This window comes from Typopeltis vanoorti, chromosome 6 (assembly GCF_054136105.1).
Source record: "Typopeltis vanoorti isolate ZY-2024b chromosome 6, IOZ_Tvanoo_1.0, whole genome shotgun sequence".
Lineage (NCBI taxonomy): Eukaryota > Metazoa > Arthropoda > Arachnida > Uropygi > Thelyphonidae > Typopeltis > Typopeltis vanoorti.
The window spans coordinates 114,847,292-114,867,730 of record NC_143554.1 but is presented as its reverse complement, the minus strand read 5'-3'; the positions used below and the strand labels follow the sequence as shown (position 1 = coordinate 114,867,730).

Genomic DNA, 20,439 nt, shown 5'->3' with positions numbered 1-20,439 from the left:
TTGTGTATCAAGTTCGAGGTTCACACGTGTATTTCTGTGCATTTCATAATAGTGGTGTTTTTGATACTTTTTTTAATACTACATCCCTGGCAATTGAAATAGAAGTTTAAGCAGATTCTTTCACATTTGGAAATGTAAGAAATTATATAAGAATAAAATTTATTTTATTATTACTATTAAAATATTAATAGAGCAATCCCTCGATTAATGTGTGTAATGCATTCTTTAAAACAGGCGCATTAATCGAATATAATAACCTATGGGAAAAAGTATAATTCGTTCCTCAAATTTCTTTTTTGACCCTTAATATTTTTATAAACGAATTAGGGTATGTCTCAGGGCCTAATTAAAGGAAAACCATGAAGCTGAAAGACGAGAAAACATATTCAGAATATAAATTTATTATTCTGCTTCTTAAAGAATTCAGCTAATGTAGCTTGGTGGGGATTCTGTTTCTTTTTTTCATACAACCAACGGTATGGCTCTATTGCCTCTTCTGCAAATTTTACTGCTTTTCTCTTTATCAAGGTCAGCCTCTAAGCATTGCTGCTTAAGAACTTCGGTTGCATGAAAAATATTTCAATTTGTTTCTGTGAAATCTCTTTGGGCTTATCAGTGATTAAATTTTCTTCATATTCTTTGGGATCTTCCTGCTGTGCATCTAAATCTAGCAGGTTGGAATCACTCAGTTTCTCAGAATGAGATTTAACTGATTAGATTCATTTGAAAAGCCTCTAAAATCATTTGCACAATACGGAAGAATGTGCTTCCAAACGGCTCGGATGTTGCTTGCAGTAATTTCATTCGACTTTGCGATTTTATAACCAGGCTGAGATTTCTCTGATTTGGCCAGAAAAGTCTTGGAAGGCGTTCACTTCCAGAAAGGCCGGTTTCATCGACATTAAATATTTATTGGTCAAAATAGCCCCCTTCGTCCACAATTTTCTTCAAAATCTCTGGATAATTTGCAGCCACTTCCTTATCTGCACTTGTAGCTTCACCTGTGATTAGAACACTACATAGGCTATTTCTCTTTATGAAACGTTCAAACCACCCAGCACTAGCATAGAATTCTTCTTTTCCATTATTGATAGCCCTTTCTTTCAAGGATGCAAAGAGACTTAATGCTTTTAATTTAATAAGGTCAGTGGATCCGTTTTTGGTTACAATCTTCGATCCATGTAGAAAGACGTCTCTCTAATTCAATGATTATAATACTTTGATTTCGAGTGCATGCATCATGAACTTGAAGCAACCTTACCTTTCCTTTATGTATTTAGAAGTTTTGCTTAAAATTGCTCTTATAGTTGATTCACCCATTTTTGTGTTCTTGTCCTATCTTTGCTCTGGACTCGCCTTATTCATTTTCTTTATTATTTCAAGTTTTTCTTCCAATGAGATTACTTTTTGAATCATTTTCACACTCCTACATTTTTGCTCACTAATTCTTTTACTCATGATGAAAGATTGGGAAAATACTTTAAAATAAAAAAAAAAGTAAGGAAAACAATTGCAAAGGAGGCACGAGATATGATCATCAAAATGCTACGTAATTAGCAGACGACATTAATTTAAGCATTAAATTTGGAACATAGTGTAGATAGAAATAATGTAGTATGCCATTAAAAAATAACTTTGTAAAATGTTTTAAATCGGTAGCTATATTATTTCATCCTGGTGAGTGATTTTTTTAAAATAGCCATAAAAAATGTATAGATAGAAAATTTTTAAAATTGGTAACATTTATTTTTAATATGTATATAGGCACTAATTGCTATATAATGTTTTGTTGCAATTTTGTTTTTTAAAAAAATAATTTATATTTATAGGGGAAACAACATATTGCTTTGAACTGCTGAGTTCCTAATTTAAATATGTACATATACTTTTGATTATAACATGCATCACTGTGTAATAACTAACATTCAGTTACAGTAAGAGAATACGTAGACATAAATTAGAGATTACTATGGAATGAACTGATAATTATATTACAGCAATTGTTATTCGTTATGGAAATTTTGTCAGTACAAGAATTAATTGCAAAAAAGTACATTCAACAATCCACTAAAAATAGTGGATTGTTGTTGCATACATATTTAAAAATGTTACAGATTCTAAGATAAAATACTTAGCTATTATATTAATTCTCTCCAGATGATGGAAAGAAAAAAAAAAAAGATCACTGGGATCACAAAACAGAAATCTCTTAGGGAAAAAAATGGAAGAACATTACATAGATTGTTGAATAAATTTTTGGGGCAAAAAAGCACAATGCCAGAATAAAAGGAAAAGACTTCAAAAGGTACTATTTTCAGAAGAATGTACAGATGATTATTATTAACATATGAAATTTCCATGGCATCTATGGACTCACTGTAGGAGGTCCATTCTCTCTCATGCAAACATATCATTGAACTATGCCTTAAACCCATTCACAGTTTCTGCACTCACATGCTCTCAAGCAATGCATTCCACTCACCAATCACTTTCTATGCAAAGAACTTGCTTCATACTCCCCTTCTCACACCCTCCTTATACAACTTCCAGGGATAGCTCCTAGTTCTACCCCTACTCTATTAAAATTTCCAGGACATTAATCTGGTAACAGCCTCTCACCAACTTATGTCTCTCAATTATGACCCCTCTCCTTCTGTTTGCAAGGCTTTGCAACTTATATTCCTTCAATCTCTCCTCATATCTGATATTCCATAGACCTAACATTGACTTAGTAAACCTTCTCTGAACCCTCTCCAATATATTCTCATCCTCCTGAAAACTAGACAACTAAATCTGAGCACAGTAGTCCATATGTGGCCTGATCAAAGCATTATACAAGGGAACAGGAACCATAACTTTAATAATCTGTTGTGATGTTCTTACAATTTAGCAATGTAATCTCTAAACTTCACATTTGTATCCATCATCACTCCCAGATCCATCACTGATGGAGCAGAACATGAATTCGCCTACATCCATGTCAAGTAAGTATTCTGAATTTCAAGAAAAACAAGAGGAAAAAACCTGAATGCACTTTTTTTGCTGATCCAGAAACACTCTTGTTGAGAGTTTACTGTCTCAAGTAAGAAATTTTAGCTTTCCAAAAGACAGTACACATAGGAAGTTTTCATAACTTATCATATACCAGTTCTTCCAAATGTCAAAAAAAAAAATTTGCTCATGGGAATGCCAATCACCTTTTTCTTTATAATCCTTCCACAACCTTTTCTTTATGTGCAACTCCTGCTTAATGAAGCTATCCCTTGACCACCTTCCATACACCAATATCTCTCTTCTTCAAATTCCTATCATGGCCCTGCTGAAAGCTGACTCCTTAGCTTGTCATTATCATCTGCTTTGTGATTCCACATATCCATTCTTAATAGCAAATTCTGCATGTCTGGCAATCTCCCGGGTCAAGATTACATGATCACTTTCTCCACGATATGGATCACTTTCTCCAGTGTAGCTAGATTTGTTTGTGTTAAGTTCTTGGATGCAATGATCAGATCCAGAACTTGTGAATCTCATGTCCCTTCCATTACATGTTGCTTCAGGAAATCATCTCTCAGCAACTATATAAATTACATTTCCTTCTCTGCCTATGACCATTCTTCCTCCCAATCTATGTTTCCATAGCTGAAATCCTCCATAATAATTACTCGACCTGTACTCATCATGCTAATTTGAGAGTATGTCAATCTAGCAGAACAAAATATACAATTGGGTGCTGCTATAGACCGGGTGATGGAGTGGATGGTGGGAATAGTATGCATAAGCAAATAGAAGAAATGAATGGAAGGAGGGTAATTATTATGGGTGATTTCAATTATGGTAATATTGACTGGAAATAGGAGAGGGCACATGGGAGGAAGGAATTGGATTTTATGCAGTTATTAAGGGACAACTATCTACGGCAACATGTATTGGAAAATACCAGGGGGCAGAGAGTGCTGGACCTAGTAACTGCAACTGAGAATGTGGCTGTAACGAACATGACCTTGTTGCCACCAATTGGTGAGAGTGACCATAAGGTCATGACTTGGGAGGTGGCTAAAGGAGTCGAATTTACAATTAAGACAGGGTATATGTGGAATTACCGGGCTGGTAAGTATGACAAGCTTAGGTGTGTGCTTGGCTCAATGCCATGGCATGTAAAACTGCAAGGGCTGGATGTTGATGGTGCATGGGAGGTGGTCAAGAACTGTTTGCAGGAGGCAATGGTTGACTGTATACCAAGAGTCCGAATAATAAATCAGGTAGGGGTTAAATGGATGAATAACACTATTAAGCTTGAGCTGCAAAAAAAGAAACAATTGTGGAGGGAATTTAAGGAGAAGGGTGACCATCAGGTGCATGAACAGTATAACGCTCAGGCCAGGATGGTAACAAGGGTGGTAAGAAAAGCAAAAGCAGATTACGAAAGGAAATTGGCCATGCAGGCTAAAGAGAATCCCAAACAGTTTTTTCAATATGTTGCAAGTAAAAGGAAAAATGCTCATGGTAGAATGATCTTAAAAAATGCTGAGGGTAGGGAGGTAACTGAATCAGTCGATGTTGTGGAATTACTGAGCGAGCACTTTGCAAGAGTATATCATCCAGGTGGTGGCTTTGCGGAAATGGAGGAACCAACAGCTTATACTGGAATTGTGATGAATGAGGTAGAGGTAACTAGTCTATTACAGAACCTCAATGTCAATACATCTGTGGGATTGGATGGTATACCAGCTCATGTCGTACGTGAAGCGGCCAAAGAATTGTCAGTGCCCTTGACCATTATGTTTAATTTGAGCCTCAGGACTGGGTCAGTCCCAAGGGGGTGGAAAGAGGGGAAAATAGTTCCACTGCACAAAGGTGGTTCCAAGGCTGCTGTTGAAAATTACCAGCCAATCAGCATAACAGGAATCATTATCAAGGTCTTAGAGAAAATAGTCAAGAGGAAAATACAAGATTGGATAGAAGAAAATGGGATACTGTATCGGGGACAGCATGGTTTTGTGAAGGGTAGGTCATGCCTCAGTAACTTGCTCACGTATTATAACACAGTGACGGCTGAACTGGATAAGGGTAATGGGTTTACAGTGATTCTGCTGGACCTTGCTAAGGCCTTTGACAGGATACCACATGGAATTCTAATCAGTAAATTGCAGCATATGGGAATGGACATAGGGTTGGTGAGATGGATAGGAGGGTGGTTGATGGAGAGATATCAGAGAGTGGTTTACTCAGGAGTAGAGTCCACAAGACGGCCTGTGACTAGTGGTGTACCACAAGGATCTGTTCTTGGACCACTGCTGTTTAATTTGTTCATAAATGATATAGGAAAGGATCTGAGAGGAACAGTTCATTTGTTTGCGGATGATGCGAAGTTGGGTAGGGCAATAGTGAATGCAGATGACGTCAAAATTTTGCAGGATGATTTGGATAGATTGGAGGTCTGGGCTAGGGAGAATGGATGTCAATTTAATGTGGCAAAATGTAAGGTTATGCATTTTGGGGTGAAAAGATGGGAGGCAGTTTACTGCATTGGTGGAACCATGCTCCAGGAAATTGATGAGGCACGAGATTTAGGAGTGTTGGTGGATAAGGAATTGAAATTTAGGGGACACATTGCAAAAGTGGCCAAATCAGCTCATCAAATCACTTGGTTGCTGAAGAATACGTTGACAAGCAGAGACAAGCAGGTTATTGTTCCTCTGTATCGAGCCTTGATAAGACCTCATCTCGACTACTGTGCTCAGATTTGGTCACCTAGGTTTCTTCTTGATGGGGAGGAGGTGGAGAGGATCCAGAGGCGAGTGACCAAGATGATAGCAGGTCTGTGGAATGAACCGTATGAGATCAGGTTGAGGATTTGTGGGTTGCAAAAATTGGTTGATAGGCGGAGGAGGGGAGATATGATTGAGACATTCAAATTACTGAAGGGTTTCTATAAAATTAATTCAGAAGATATTTTTGAGAACAGGGCTGGTTGTGGGAGGACTAGGGGACATCCATTGAAACTGGGCAAAAGTGTGGTTAGTAAAGGTGTTAGAGCTGGGTTCTTTACTTTTAGAGTAGTGAATGAGTGGAATGCGCTCCCTGAGTCTGTGGTGGATGCTGTGACAGTGAATGAGTTTAAGGCGAGGTATGATAGATACTGTATGAATGTCGAATAGTTGTGATGAAAATGATTTGGGGCCTCCCTCGATGAGTCTAATGACTCCCTGGAGTTGCCCGTAATAATAATAATAATATTCTCCCTTATATCTCCTGAATTATAGCAATAACCAATTACATGTTTAGTCCTGTTGGTCTCTAACTCATACACCAGATAGCTTCAAATGAATGCCCTCTTCCCTGTTTTTGTGATGATGCTGTACTCTTTTTTTTTTTTTTTATATTTTTTAACTCTTCTGCTATTATTAGCATCCCCCCCATCCTGTTCCTTCTATCCTTTCTGAACACATATTTCTTCTTTTATAGTACTTATGAATGCAACTACATCTTTTGCATTGTATTTCACCATATGACACAAGTGCCTATAACTTTGGACAAGTTCTCATAACCAATGCCAAAAATTCCTCAACATTATTTTGAATACTTCTGGCATTAGTATACATAAACTGTAATACCCCCCCCCCTTCATCCCACACCCTCTCTTGTACCCTGTGTTATTAAAACCCACTAAAATTAACCTGGGGTGCTACATTTTGCATCATGTGATCACTCTCCCATGTCAATAAATCACCAAATCACAAAATCCAATCCTTATTTTCATGCTTTTGCTTTTTCATGCTCTGGTTTCTCTTCCCTTTATTTTGCATGTGTCAGACTATCTCCATCAGATGTTTCTCTAACCACCCAATCTCACATTTTGTTCTGTAAAGGTTGCCTGGCCACATCCTCCTAAACATTCCAGTTTCCCTGACTTTGTTCTTCCAAACTTTCACTGAACAACACTTTCTCAAGACTCTTGACACCAAATCTATGCCATCCACCTTATATAAATCCTTCCTTCCATCAAACTCACTCCACAAGTCCACAATCTCTACACCATTCTTGTTGCACAATATGATCACTGACGGATTTGCAATCATAGCTATCTGCATCAGCTTACTTCTATCATACTGTAGCAAGAGACTCAACTTTTACTTTCTCACTCTTTTTTTTCACGTGCACTAGCAACTCTTGTATGTCTTCTCACATACCACATTTGTCACATGCTAAATCATTTTGTGCTAGCCAAAATAAACAACTCCTTCACCTTATCTCTCTCTGCATACTTACAGCATAACTGACATTCTTATCTTAGCTCCAGGAAAACATGATTTCATCACATTCTCCTCAAGGACTATCCTCAATAAATCAAAAAATCCAATCCTTATTTTCATGCTCTGGTTTCTCTTCCCTTTATTTCACATGGTCAGACTATCTCCATCAGATGTTTCTCCAACCACCCAATCTCACATTTTGTTCTGTAAAGAATTCCACATAAGTGCACTCTCTTTTACATTATCTTCTGGTCAATCTCTTCATTTTCCACCATGTTAATCATACAGTTACTCATAGCACTTGCAATACTAACTACACCAATCACATTATCATGTATTTTGTCTTTCAACTCGCCAGTAACACTCTTCCTACTTTCTTCACACTTCTGGCATTCACACATGAAACACTTTCAACAAACATATTCTCCAGTTTCATTCTCCTTCCAAAAATTTCTCATTCTGTGAGGGCTATACACTTTGCACATGATGCAGTGAATGTAATCATGAACATTAAAATCACCTGCCATTGTTTTGTGCATCAGCATGCCACACAATACAATGCAAAAGAAAACTAATATTAAACCTTTAAAAATCAGAAAATTAAACGCTTTACCCTTACAATTAATCACACAAACACTCTGAAATATAGTGATGCAAAAAGAATGACTTAATTAACACTTAAGATTTTCAAAACAAAACTTATCTTTATGCACTGAAGTTCACCACTTGATTATCTTCTGCCCTCTTGTGGCAAATCCATTCTGTACTTATGCATCAGAAAGATCAGACACAAAGTCACTTATCTTTGCCATCATTTATTCAACTCTGGTCAACTCTCACTATTTAACTTTAACCTTTGAGCAATCCTAGTATAACTTCAAAGTAATAAAGTTGCTAACAATATTTGTAATGAATGTTTCATTAGAACATGCATTATCAGCTATGTTATGATTTGAACAGCTAGCTGACCACTGTGAAACATTTTATTTTATTCTCAATGTGTAATTCTGTACTTATTGTATCAGAAACATCAGACACAATCACAAAGTCATTTTATCTTTGTCATTATTTATTCACCTATGGTCAACTCTCACTACAGCAAATATTATAATTGCATTTTTTAAGGAAATTACAACAAACACCAATATTAACTCAAATTTAATTAATGCTTCCAATATTTTTGCAAATATTGTTGATTTAAGTGAACTTACAAATATAATTAGCTACCAAAAAGTCTCAACTAAAGCCTCATAGCATTTAATGCTAAATGAAATGAGTTTGATCCAGTGAGTGTTTGTTGCTATCTCTCCATAATATGCTACGACTCACATGCTAGTTTATTGCAGGAAGAAAAACCACTTATTTCTACCTAAAACTAGACTGCAACTTATTAACCTTGCATGAAAAATTACTGATAAAGTTCCTTCATAAATGGACTCCAACCCTTGTCTACGCATGCGACAATACAACTATATGCAAGTTTTTTTTTTTTTTTTAATATTTTTTTTTATTCATATAATACAGTATTAGCACTGACAAGTTTAAATTTAAAATCACAGTAAACTTGATTATCTAGCTACAGATTATCTGTGCAAATTTTTCAGATTTATAATTTTGGAACTTCTAGAAAGCTATAGTTCATGAAATAAAGAATGCAATATATTATGGATTTATGTATACTAATAGTCAGTGGTTCACCTTGGCAAGATTCATGGGAATGGACTGTATGTTAACATGTCTCTGCTTAAAATTCACAACATTCAACCAACCCATTCATATCTTAAACAATGTAGTCCTAATCATAAGGCAAAAATTAACATTCTTAATAAGTGATATTATGAAAGAAATAATCAAAAAGAAAAACAAAGCCTATCACAAATGGTTAAGCAGTAAAAGATTAGAAGATGAAATAGAATATAAAAGAATAACAGCCATAGCTAAAAGAGAAGTCAGAAAAAGACAGAATCATGGAACAAATTTGTTTCTAAGTTAGAACATGATTTATATAAAATAAGACCCAATGTATATAAAATTTTGAAACACTCAAAGGCAGATACCAAAGAAAACATAAAATTAAACACTGAATTGAAATTAGAAGAATTTCTAAATTACTACACAGAATTGTGGACAGACAAATATTTGAAAAAAGACAACTGGCAAACAATTAACGAAAATGAAAAAACTAAAGAAGAATTAGAAATCGGCCTGAAAGAAACAAGAAACAGAAAATCACCTGGAGAAGATAAGCTAGTTCAGAACTATATAAATAAGCAGGAATAAGATTCAAAGAAAGACTCTTATTATTTTTAAATAGAATTTATTCAACTGCTATAGAATGGAATGGAATAGAATATTCCATTCCATTCTATAGCAGTTCCATTCATTTTCCCAATAGAATGGAAAAAAGCAATCATGATTCCTATTTTTTTAAAAAAAAAAAGGTAATAGAGATGACCCTAAAAACTATAGAGGTATCAGTATACTAAATTCCTGTTACAAAATATATATCAGAATCTTAAATAGCAAACTAATGAAATATTCTGAAAACTTTATTTTAGAAGTACAGAATGGATTTAGAAAAGGACAATCATGTATAGACCCAGCCTTTTGCCTAAAATTAATAATAAAGAAAAGAAGAGAATACAATTTAGAAACACATATTGCATTTATTGACTTTGAAAAAGCATTTGACAAAGTTAAAAGAAACATTATTTAACATATTAAAAGAAAGACAAATACCAAATAATATCCTAAAAGCTATCATAAGCATATATGAAAATAATCCAATACAAATAAGATTAAATCACGAGAGAGATAAATCAAGGGATCCGACAGGGATGTCCCCTCTCAGCAACTCTTTTTAATATCTACTTAAATGAAATAACAATAAAATGGAATAAAAATTTACATCAAGAAATTAAACTTTCTCCTACAGTAAACTTAAACACTCTCCTCTTTGCCGACGACCAAATAATTACAGATTCTGAAGATAAACTACAGAAAGCTATTTTAGATCTAAATGAGATATCCAAAGATTATGGTATGATAATATCAACAGAAAAATCAAAAACTATGGCCTTTAAAGGACAAGATCCAGCAAGAACTAAAATAGTAATAGATAACAAGATCTTAGAACAGGTGAATTCATTTAACCACCTAGGATGTATGATCACACGTGAAAATGAAAAAGATATAAACGTAAAATTTGCAAAATATTTAAAAATAACAGGTGTAATTAATTCTATATTTAAACCAAACCTAGTTAAAAAACAAACCAGACTAAAAGTATACAATACATTATCCCTACCGGTCTTAACATATGGAAGCGAAATCTGGACAATAAAACAAAAAAAGATTAACAACAGCAGAAATGAAGTTTATGAGAAAAACTGCAAAGTATACCCTATTTGATCACAAAAGAATGAAGAAATTATGAAAGAATTAAACCAAGAACCAGTAATAGAAAAAATTAAAAAATATAAACATAAATGGATGGAACATGTTCAAAGAATGAAAACAGAAAGATTACCAAAACAAGCCTTAAAGTACAAGCCATTAGGAAAAAGAAAGTCAGGACGTCCTCTTAAACAATGACTTCTAAGGCCGGAACAGGCCATGCTAGGCCTAAATCTTTGATATGCATGATGATGAATAAGTGATATATTGAAAACTCATCAGTTTCTACAAAAGTGTGAGTGTTTTCCATAATACACTGCACAAATGCTTATTTAGATAGAAAAACTGTTCTATAAGCTAATTCTGCACTTCTTCATATGTGTTCCATCAATAATAAAAGTTGATAATTTAAATATGTCAACTTATTCTTTGTGAAGACGCCTTGCTCATTCAGGTATTCTCAAAACTTTAATTTGCCTGCTGACTGCTTTAAACCAGAACGATGAGTAAATGGTTCATGCAATTTTCAAAAACTAAATTTGTGTTGCTAATTGAAATTTGTTTGAGGATATGTAGGCCATCAGCATGGGGAAAAAAAAGTGATGTTATACCTGACAAAAAATTATGAAAGACAGAGGTGTGAGTAAGGCCATAAAAGTTACAATCGTCAAAGCAATGGTATTTCCAATAGTAATATATAGATGTGAAAGCTGGATTATTAAGAAGAAAGACAGAAAGTGAATTGATTCACTTGAATTAAGGGTGTGGAGGAGACCATTAAGAATCTCAGGACTAAGAATGACCAATAAGAAGGTTTTAGAGAATATAAAGAAGAATGCTCCTTGGAGGCAATGATCACTAACAGAAGTTGAAGTACTTTGGAGATATTATGCAAACTGATGAATCATTGGAAAAGGGTATCACGTTGGGGAAGAGTGAGAGAATGAGAAGGAGAAGAGAAAGACCACAAAAGAGTTGGATGGACAACACAAAAGAACTTATGAACTTGAACTTACAATTAAAGGACAAGAGGCCAAGTGGGATGAAGAGCCTTTGTTCACAGGATCACCAAAAGTCGAAAATGACTGGATGGCACATAACAACAGACCATCAGAATGAGCTATACTGACAATGCTTCATCTCAGTGAAGAAAGGCTAACAACTGATGCCCAACATTACACCCTTTGTCATCATCATCATCAAATTCCTGCCATGTACCCTCAAGAGGTGTACAGGATATGACAGTACTACATGAAAAATTTACATCATTACTAACTTCCTATCTACAATTTTCCTCCAAATCAGTCTGTTACTTGTCAAGACTCCAACATTATCAGATCTTATATTTCTATCATCTAAGGCACTTTGTACCGTATCAATCCACCTATATCTTGGTCTTCCTCTGGGTCGTTTTCCTGCCAACCTGGCAGAGAACACTTGTTTTGCTAATCTTTCCTCTCCCATTCTATTTAAGTGACCATACCACCTGAGATTAGCTCTGCTAACGCATTCCTGGATGCTGACAATGTCAAGTTCTTTCCTAATATCCTCATTTTTAATACGATATTGCCATTGATGCCATCTGTTCATGCCTATAATCTTTCTCAGGACTCTCATATCTGAAGTCTCTAGTCATTGGTCAAGTGCTTTACTTCTGACCCAGCTCTCAGATCCATAAGTTAAAACTGGTTTGAACACTGTCTTGTATACAGCTAATTTAGTGTTCCGACTAATTTCTCTCTTATTCCATATGAATTTATTCAATTGACTTCCCACCATACCAGCTTTGCTGATTCTGTTGTCTATTTCTATATTAAATTTACCATCTTCACTAAAAATCGTGCCTAAGTAACTGAAATGTTTTACTTGTTCCACAGGTTCTCCATTCACAACACAGTTGAAATTTTCAATGATTCTGCCTATTTTCATTGTCTTTGTCTTTTTATTGCTGACCTTCATACCATATCTATTACAACAGCTATTCAATTTAGTCAGAGAATCTTGCAGACTTGTAGCGGATTTATTTAGAAGTATAACATCCTCTGCATAAAGCAAAGAGCTGACATTAACATCTCCAATTTTGATATCAGGTTTAGTACCACTTTCCATCATAATGTGATCCATATAGATAATGAATAACAGAGGGGATAATGTACATCCTTGTCTCACACCAGATTTAACATTAAACCATCTTCCTGTACTTCCTTCAATTCTAACTGCTGACTTACAACTCAAATAAAGACTAAGTATTGCTTGATATAATGCCCCATTGACACCATATAACTGCAGCATATTGAATAGCTTCTCTCTTGGCACCTTGTCATATGCCTTTTCCAAATCGACAAAACTTAAATACAGATCTTTGTTATATTCCCATGCTTTCTCGACTATTTGTCGTAAAGTGAAGATCTGATCCTGACAGCCTCTATTTGGCCTGAATCCAGCTTGTTCTTCACCAAGCTTTTCTTCCACAATTCTTCTCAACCGTTTCTCAAGTATACTTGCATAGATCTTGCCAGGAACACTCGGTAGGGAAATACCTCTGTAATTCTCACATTCAGTTTTATTTCCCTTTTTATATATGGGTACTATAATAGCTATACTCCAATCATTGGGAATTCGTCCCTCAGTCCAGGCTTTCTGAACTATGCAGTGCAGCCACTGTAAGACTTTTATACCACCATACTTCAGCATTTCTGGTCGAATATCATCTACTCCTGCTGCCTTTCCACATTTCAAGCCTTTGATGGCTTTTTCTACTTCAAGTATGGATATGTATTCCTGACTGCATGCCTGGTCAGTGTTTTTTTTTTATCACTGTGCTGTCATCACTGCTTGTTTCATTTAGCAGTTTTTCAAAGTAATTACTCCATACTTCAAGGATATCTTTTTCTCCTGTTTTCATGTCACCTTTATCATCTCTAACTCCTTTTACAGCACTCTTTCCTCCATTCCTAAGCTTCTTCAACAACCTCCAGAATATTTTGCCACCTTCTTGATATTTATTTTCTATATTCTTGCCAAAGTCCTCCCATGACTTTTGTTTAGCTAGTTTTACACACTGTTTAGCTTTCTTACATTTGTCTCTGTATTCTGTAAGAGTAAAAGCTGACTTATTTGTCAGGAACTTTTGATATGCTTTCTTCTTTTCCTTCACTGCCTCTTTAACTTCCTGTGTCCACCAGGGAGTTCTGATTTTTTTTATCCTTGCACACAACCTCACCACATGCCTCTCTGGCAGAATCAATCAATGTTTTCTTCAGAGTTTGCCAATGAATCTCCATAGTTTGATTCCTGTTCTCAAACTCTTTCATTTTCTTTTCAATAATCTTTCTGTATTTTAGTCTACAGTTCACATCTGAGAGCTGCTCAACTTTTATTCGCTTTAAAACTTTCTTACATGTTATTCTTTTCAATATGAAATTCAATTTTATCCTGCTCAAGACTAAATAGTGATCGCTTCCAATTTCAAATCCTCTGTACACTCTGGTGTCCTGCACCAGGGAGAAAACATCACTATCAACAATAACATAGTCAATGAGACTTTTCTTATTCCTAGCCTCTTCTCTCCATGTGAATTTGTGCACATTTTTATGTTGGAACATGGTGTTAGTAATAACCAGTCCATGTCCTGAGCAGAAATTCAACCGATATTTGCCATTATTATTAGCTTTGCTCTTTTCTCCAAATTTTCCCAAAATATTTTTATATGTCTCACCCTTTGTTCAACCAACAAATCCTAATATGATAAACTGCCTAAAACAGCAATATCATAGGATTGGTAATAATAGCAAACTGATGATCAAGTAGCGTTTAAGATCAATTTAGAGAAAGTTTTTCAAATACAGTAGGGAAATCTTGCTAACCTGGCTTGCAAGAAAAAAAATATAAAAACAAATTATCAAATTAACAAAAATAGAAAAAATTCTTAGCCTACTCAACTTTAATGTACTATAGGCTTACAATCTTTCATAAGTAAGAATCATATTTAAAAAAGTCACTGACAGGATACAAGAAATTACATAAACTTGCACTGAAACTAGAGTTATACAAACTCAAAGCAGATGTGGGGGGTTCAAAAGGTACTGAGGATGTTGACCATTATAAAGTATACTTTATAATGGATGTTAGTTACTTAGATTAAATGCAAAGGCTATGAGGCAAGTGTATTATGTGGGATATAAAAAAAACTGTCAACCAGCCAAGTAGTGAGATGCTGATAGTAATGGTGGTAGTGGTTGTAATTCACATATGAAAACCTGAGGAAACAGTTCCAGCAACTAAATAAAGACACTGATAAGTAAAAGCTGAAATTATTTCTAGTGTGTGAAGCATATACAGTTCAGGTCAGTTCTTTGATTATTCTAAAATTTAATTGAAATTTGAGCAAGATGATTCAGGATTATATAGAAATGGAATAGAATATTTCATTTAATAACATTTGTTTTTAATAACATAAGTCTCACCAAGCTGTGGCCATTGATAATAAGTGCATATCCTGAAGACTCATCACTTTCGACAAAAGTGTGAGAATTTTCCACAATACACTGAGGCAAATGCTTATTTAGATGAAAACTGTCTCTATGTTTTGTAAGCTGATTCTGCACTTCTTCATACTGTGTTCCATCAATAATAAAAAGATCTGTCATTTCATCTGTAAGCAACTGGCAGGAGTATCCAATATTCATAGCAGTTTCTGAAAACATGTACAAAATTACCAACATAATATAAGAATCTGCTTTAAATTACTTAGATTTTAAAGTTAATCTCTTCAACATGATTACAATGTAATCTGGTTAAAGTACTTTGAGATCATTACAGCAAATCTTGTATTCACTTAAAAAAATATACTTTATATGTCGCTTTTATATTTATCATCCACTTTTCAATAAAACAGTAAATACCAAATATAGTACTTTTTCAAGCTGCCTTAAAGCTTCCAATAAGCAAAGTGGTATCACAGCAAGCAATGAAAATCATCTACCATTTAAAAGGCATTCACAAACATTCATGATAGTGAATGTGAAACCAATTGGTTAAAGAGTGGAGACACTATCCATTTAGCCAAATAAGCCAGCAAAGGCTGGATGCTTAGATTACACCAAAGTAACTAAAAGGTATTAAGGTAAGTGTATTTTTCATTAAATGCATGTGTTCCTCTATCTACTTTGCATGTTATGTCAGATGATAGAAATTACGACCACCAGGCATTCTCATAGTGCCTGATGCAAAGCAAAACTGAAATTATGTATGCTGGCATGTTCCATGGGAGAAGAAATCAACATCAAGTTCCCTGTATGGAAGATCTTGGGTCGTTGACTTTTACCATATATAATGCTGTGTGTGTGTTGACAAATTATGCAAAATCCTACTTACCATGAAAAAAAGAAATATACTCAGTCAATAGGAGTTGCATAAAGTGATGAGCTGGTGTTGTTGTTTGGAGAACATTTCTTTTGTATGAGAACCATTAATTGTTGAATTAATTTCTGTTACTAGAATGTCTCTTTATATTACACATATTATTCTGTGTGTTATCTTAAAGTTAAAATATTTAGAAAGCTTTTTTTTTCTTTTAAATAAGAAGTATTCTATTTTGTCTAGTCTGCAGCTTCTTGGCAGCTGGCAAAATCCACTCACCATGGGCAAGGGCATTCATTGAGTCATGTGTGTGTGTACACAAAATAACTTCCAGTTATTAATTAAAACTACTACCAGTTTTATCCTAATTACATAGGGGTTCAGGTATGTGAAAGAAATAACTAGAAGCAAACTTATTTAAATACAATAAAGATTAACATGGTGACAACTAATATTAATACATTATTATGGATTCTGATAATTCAAATTATTTAATGAGCATGCTGGCATGCTTGTTTGCACATTTAGCTGATCAGGCTAGGAAAACATTCAGAGATTAATGCTGGGGTTTATATTCAGTCATACAGGGTCTAACAACATCTCCAGTAGACTCCCAGATATTCCCCCCCCCCAAGATTTCCAAATCATTCCACAGAACTCAGGCCTTCTCTGTTGAGGCATCATGGAATTAGGTGACAATGTAAGTAATGTGGCTCACTTCTTGTATTCAATGTCTTTAGCATGCTCCTTGATGCACCATTCAATAGATTTCTTCTGCTGTATGTAATATGGAGTCTTGCATTTACAGTAAACTTCTGGATATTTCCAAAGGCTGTGGAGGGGTTTAATGGATTGAAGTAGTATCAGATTCTGATGAAAGGAGTAAACCCTGTTTTAATTTTGCACTCTAAGGATTTTGTTTAGTCTTACAGAAATCAGTTAGTTTGGAGGACTATTGTTGACAGAAAGTTACAAATTATATAACTTTTTCATGAAGTACTATCATAATATCCTATACACACCCAAGGATACATGTCAGGAATTTGATTATGATGATTATTACAAAAATAGAGCCAATATAGAGAAGAAAAATAATATAATGTTTGGCTTCCTCATCAGTTTGTTGGTTGGCAAGGAGTTTAAAGCTGGTGCATTTATTAGTTATTTTATAGGAAAGTATTAGTTAGCAAATGGAGTTCTTGGGCTAAATCTTCCTTATTACTACATAAGGGGAGCAAGCTCCTGTTCTGGTATGTGTATTGAGCTAATGCCTAATTTTTGAGTTTTGTAATGGTGCAAAGAGTCATGAAGGTATTAGTATGGGGTTGGTTTCTAAAGATGGAAATTCTTAATTTCCAGGCCTTTTAGTTAGTTTTAAATCCAGTAAATAAATCATAAGCCTCTAGTTTACAAGCAATAACTATCTTAGGATGTTGTGGTTGTTGATATGGCCTATTAATTTTATATGTAGAATCCATTTATATATTATATTCTATCTATGGGTGCTGTTTCACTGAGTATTAAAACAGAATCATATTTAAAGTAAGCTTTCTTATTCAGCTGGCCTGGTTGGCCTAGTGGTTAGCATGTCCACTATCCAGCCAAGAGGCTGTGGGTTCAAATCCCGCCATGGGCATGGATGTTTGTGATTGCCCTACAAACTCTGTGGAAAGGGAATCTGCGACCCTACCACATTCTAGCAGAAGACTTCACTCCCAAAACCTGGTGAGGTACAGGAGTGACCATACGACATCTACAGACAGCAAATGTGATTTTATTATTATTTTTTTTTATTTGTTCAAGTGTTTTAGTACATAATGACAATATCTTCCCAGGCTTGTTGCTGAATAATTTTATACTGTATCACATGGACTAAAGCTCAGAGTTCAAGGTAATTTCCTATATTTTTGAAAGATTCATACAATTGTTATTATTGAATTCATCAGAAGAATAAATGGCTAAGAGGACAGAATTTTATATCCGAATTAAAATTACTCATACCTGATTTCCAGAAGTAGTAGCAACCTCGTATATGATTATCAGATAAAGAATAGGATCTACATTAAATTATAAAGTACTTCTATTTTTAATTTTTTTTATTTTAAAATATCAGTGTCATGTGTCAGCAGGTGTACAGAGTTCTTATTCTTTTGAACAGTTCACGAGAAAGAATGTTCTAAAAAATAAAGATAGAGGAATGAAAAGAGGAGAATTTGATTTAGTGAGTTTGCAGGCTGTTCTGTAATGGATGTTGAGCAGCTGCTACTCATGTTATTATAAGCTTAACACAGAATTGGGCTGATGACAGATATACTAATTCAGTAGAACAGTACCTGTGACAGTGTCCTCTTCTGGACATGCACTATCTTCTGAAATCAAGAATTTTTAAGGAGGTTTTGGCACATTTCCTCAGATACAAGAGCAATATTCTAAGGTTGGATGGATTTGGAATTTGTACAGAGTTAGTAGGTGGAGAGGTGAGAAACTTGAGCGGAAAAGGCTATCAAAGTTTTTTTAGAGGTGTGCAGGAAGCTACGAGCTACGAATATGATGTATTTGTTCAATGAAAGGTAAAATTACAGGTCAAGGTCAGCCAAGAGCTTACTTAAGAGCCTGAGAATTACTGAAGATAAGAGAAGGTAATCTTCGTTTTTTTTTTTTTTTTTTTTTTTTTTAAGAATGGGAGGGAGGACTGTAATTTGATAGTATTTAAGGTAACTAAGCTGTCTGCTTAGTTACCATTGAAAAATGGCATTGAAATCAGAGTGCAAGACAGTTAGAAGATCTTGACACCTGGGATGTTTGGGCACTATACAATTTGTCAAAAGGGTAGACAGAATAAAGTATTATGTCTAAAAACCTATGGATAAGGTTTGAGGTGAGTGATTGAGAAAGAGAGAGAGAGAGGGTAGAATAGAGTCCTGAAATATTAATGTGCTGGTAGCGAAATTCAGTGGAAGGCAGACTACAGGAGATAGCAGTTTGCTGAGAAAGGGACTATGCCTATTATGATCAAGTGTTCTGGAAATATCAACAACAACCAGATCTTTAAAAATCCCTGAATGACAGGTCTAGATGAGGATGGTGTAGGAGAGAAGATGTATGAATCTAGAGTGGAGAATCCATAAGGTTAATTAACTGGTGAGCCTCAAGAAGTGAAGAACTTATAATCTATATCATTATAAGCTATTAGAGTGACCTGGTGAGGTGAGGGCAATGAGTTGATAAGTGTATGTTTTATTTATTTTCAAGAAGGACTGGATGTAAACTTTCTTCCATACTGTGGAATATATTTTAGCTAAATATGAAATTTTATTTATTTTATGACAAACCCATCCACAAAAGGTTGGAAACCTATAGTACATTAATGGCATGGGCGAGCTGTTTGTTAGTTAATACAAGGACCCTTTCTCCAGAATCCAAATATTGTGCTTTTTAAAGCCACTTCAGGCATCACTAATAAGAAATGAAAATGATCTCATACCAAGCAATTTAAATCATATTCCATCTAAAGGCATTCAACAGATATCCATGTTGCAGTAGGATTTCAACTCAAACTTATATACATATGGTCAATTAGCTTTAAATAAAGATCAATGCTAGTTCTGTTAGTTCAACTTCTGAGTACAATTTAAAGAATATCACTCATACAGAAGACTTTTTTTGATATCTATGTTATTCAGGATTCTCCTTCAAAATTTCATTCTAGAAAAAGATCAGGAGGCATGCAGCGAGATGGTTCAGGTACGGTAACAGTGATTTGTCTTAGTTTCTAAAGAGTTACAGAAGATGAATAATGATAGAACTGTCTTTAGTAGTGTGGTGATGCCGTTTGGATTGTATATGACATCCATATCATGTCCAGATATTTATATATGTACATATATACAGATATGTATATGGATGTGGTATACATGGTATGGATGTTGTTCGTTAATGTCTTGAGGAGTTAGATGACTTTATCAAAGTTTGAAACCCTCACCCTGCTCTATGGAGGCTTAAAAAAAGTGACATGTTTGGCAACCAGAACAAGGTTTCAAGATTATCTAACCTTTAGCCTACTCACATTACTATTGTATGATATGAACTTTTTATGGGAGGGATTACCAAAAAAGAGTTGCATGCATCAGCCTTCCCAATTTGTATAAGAAACATCTCTCTGATTTAAATTCTTCGCATTTGGCCCTTTGCAAGTAAGACTTACTAATATTCAATCCTAATTAAGATTTACTGCTGATTGCAATGTCAAAGTTGTTGCAAATTTCAGTGAAGACTCTGCAAATGAAGATGGGGCTATCTTAAGACATCTCTAATGTTCTGAATGTTTTTCTCAGGCTACCTTTGACATGCTTGTCAAAAAATCAAAGTTATAAGAGACTCCTGCTGTATGGATTACCAAAAATCTAGAAATGTAATCATCCTCTCAGAC

At 34.8% G+C, this 20,439-nt stretch overlaps 1 protein-coding gene across 3 annotated transcripts in view; it reads right to left on the bottom strand.

Annotated features, from left to right (window-relative positions):
• The window catches only part of LOC150105831 (phospholipid-transporting ATPase ID-like), a 311,509-nt gene that overhangs the window by 43,834 nt on the left and 247,236 nt on the right, over positions 1–20,439 (bottom strand). For all 3 annotated transcript variants that reach the window (XM_090394368.1, XM_090394369.1, XM_090394370.1), the window contains one exon: positions 15,116–15,345. In XM_090394368.1, the coding sequence (XP_090250494.1) occupies positions 15,116–15,345 (230 nt within the window). The remainder of the gene's footprint in view (positions 1–15,115; positions 15,346–20,439) is intronic.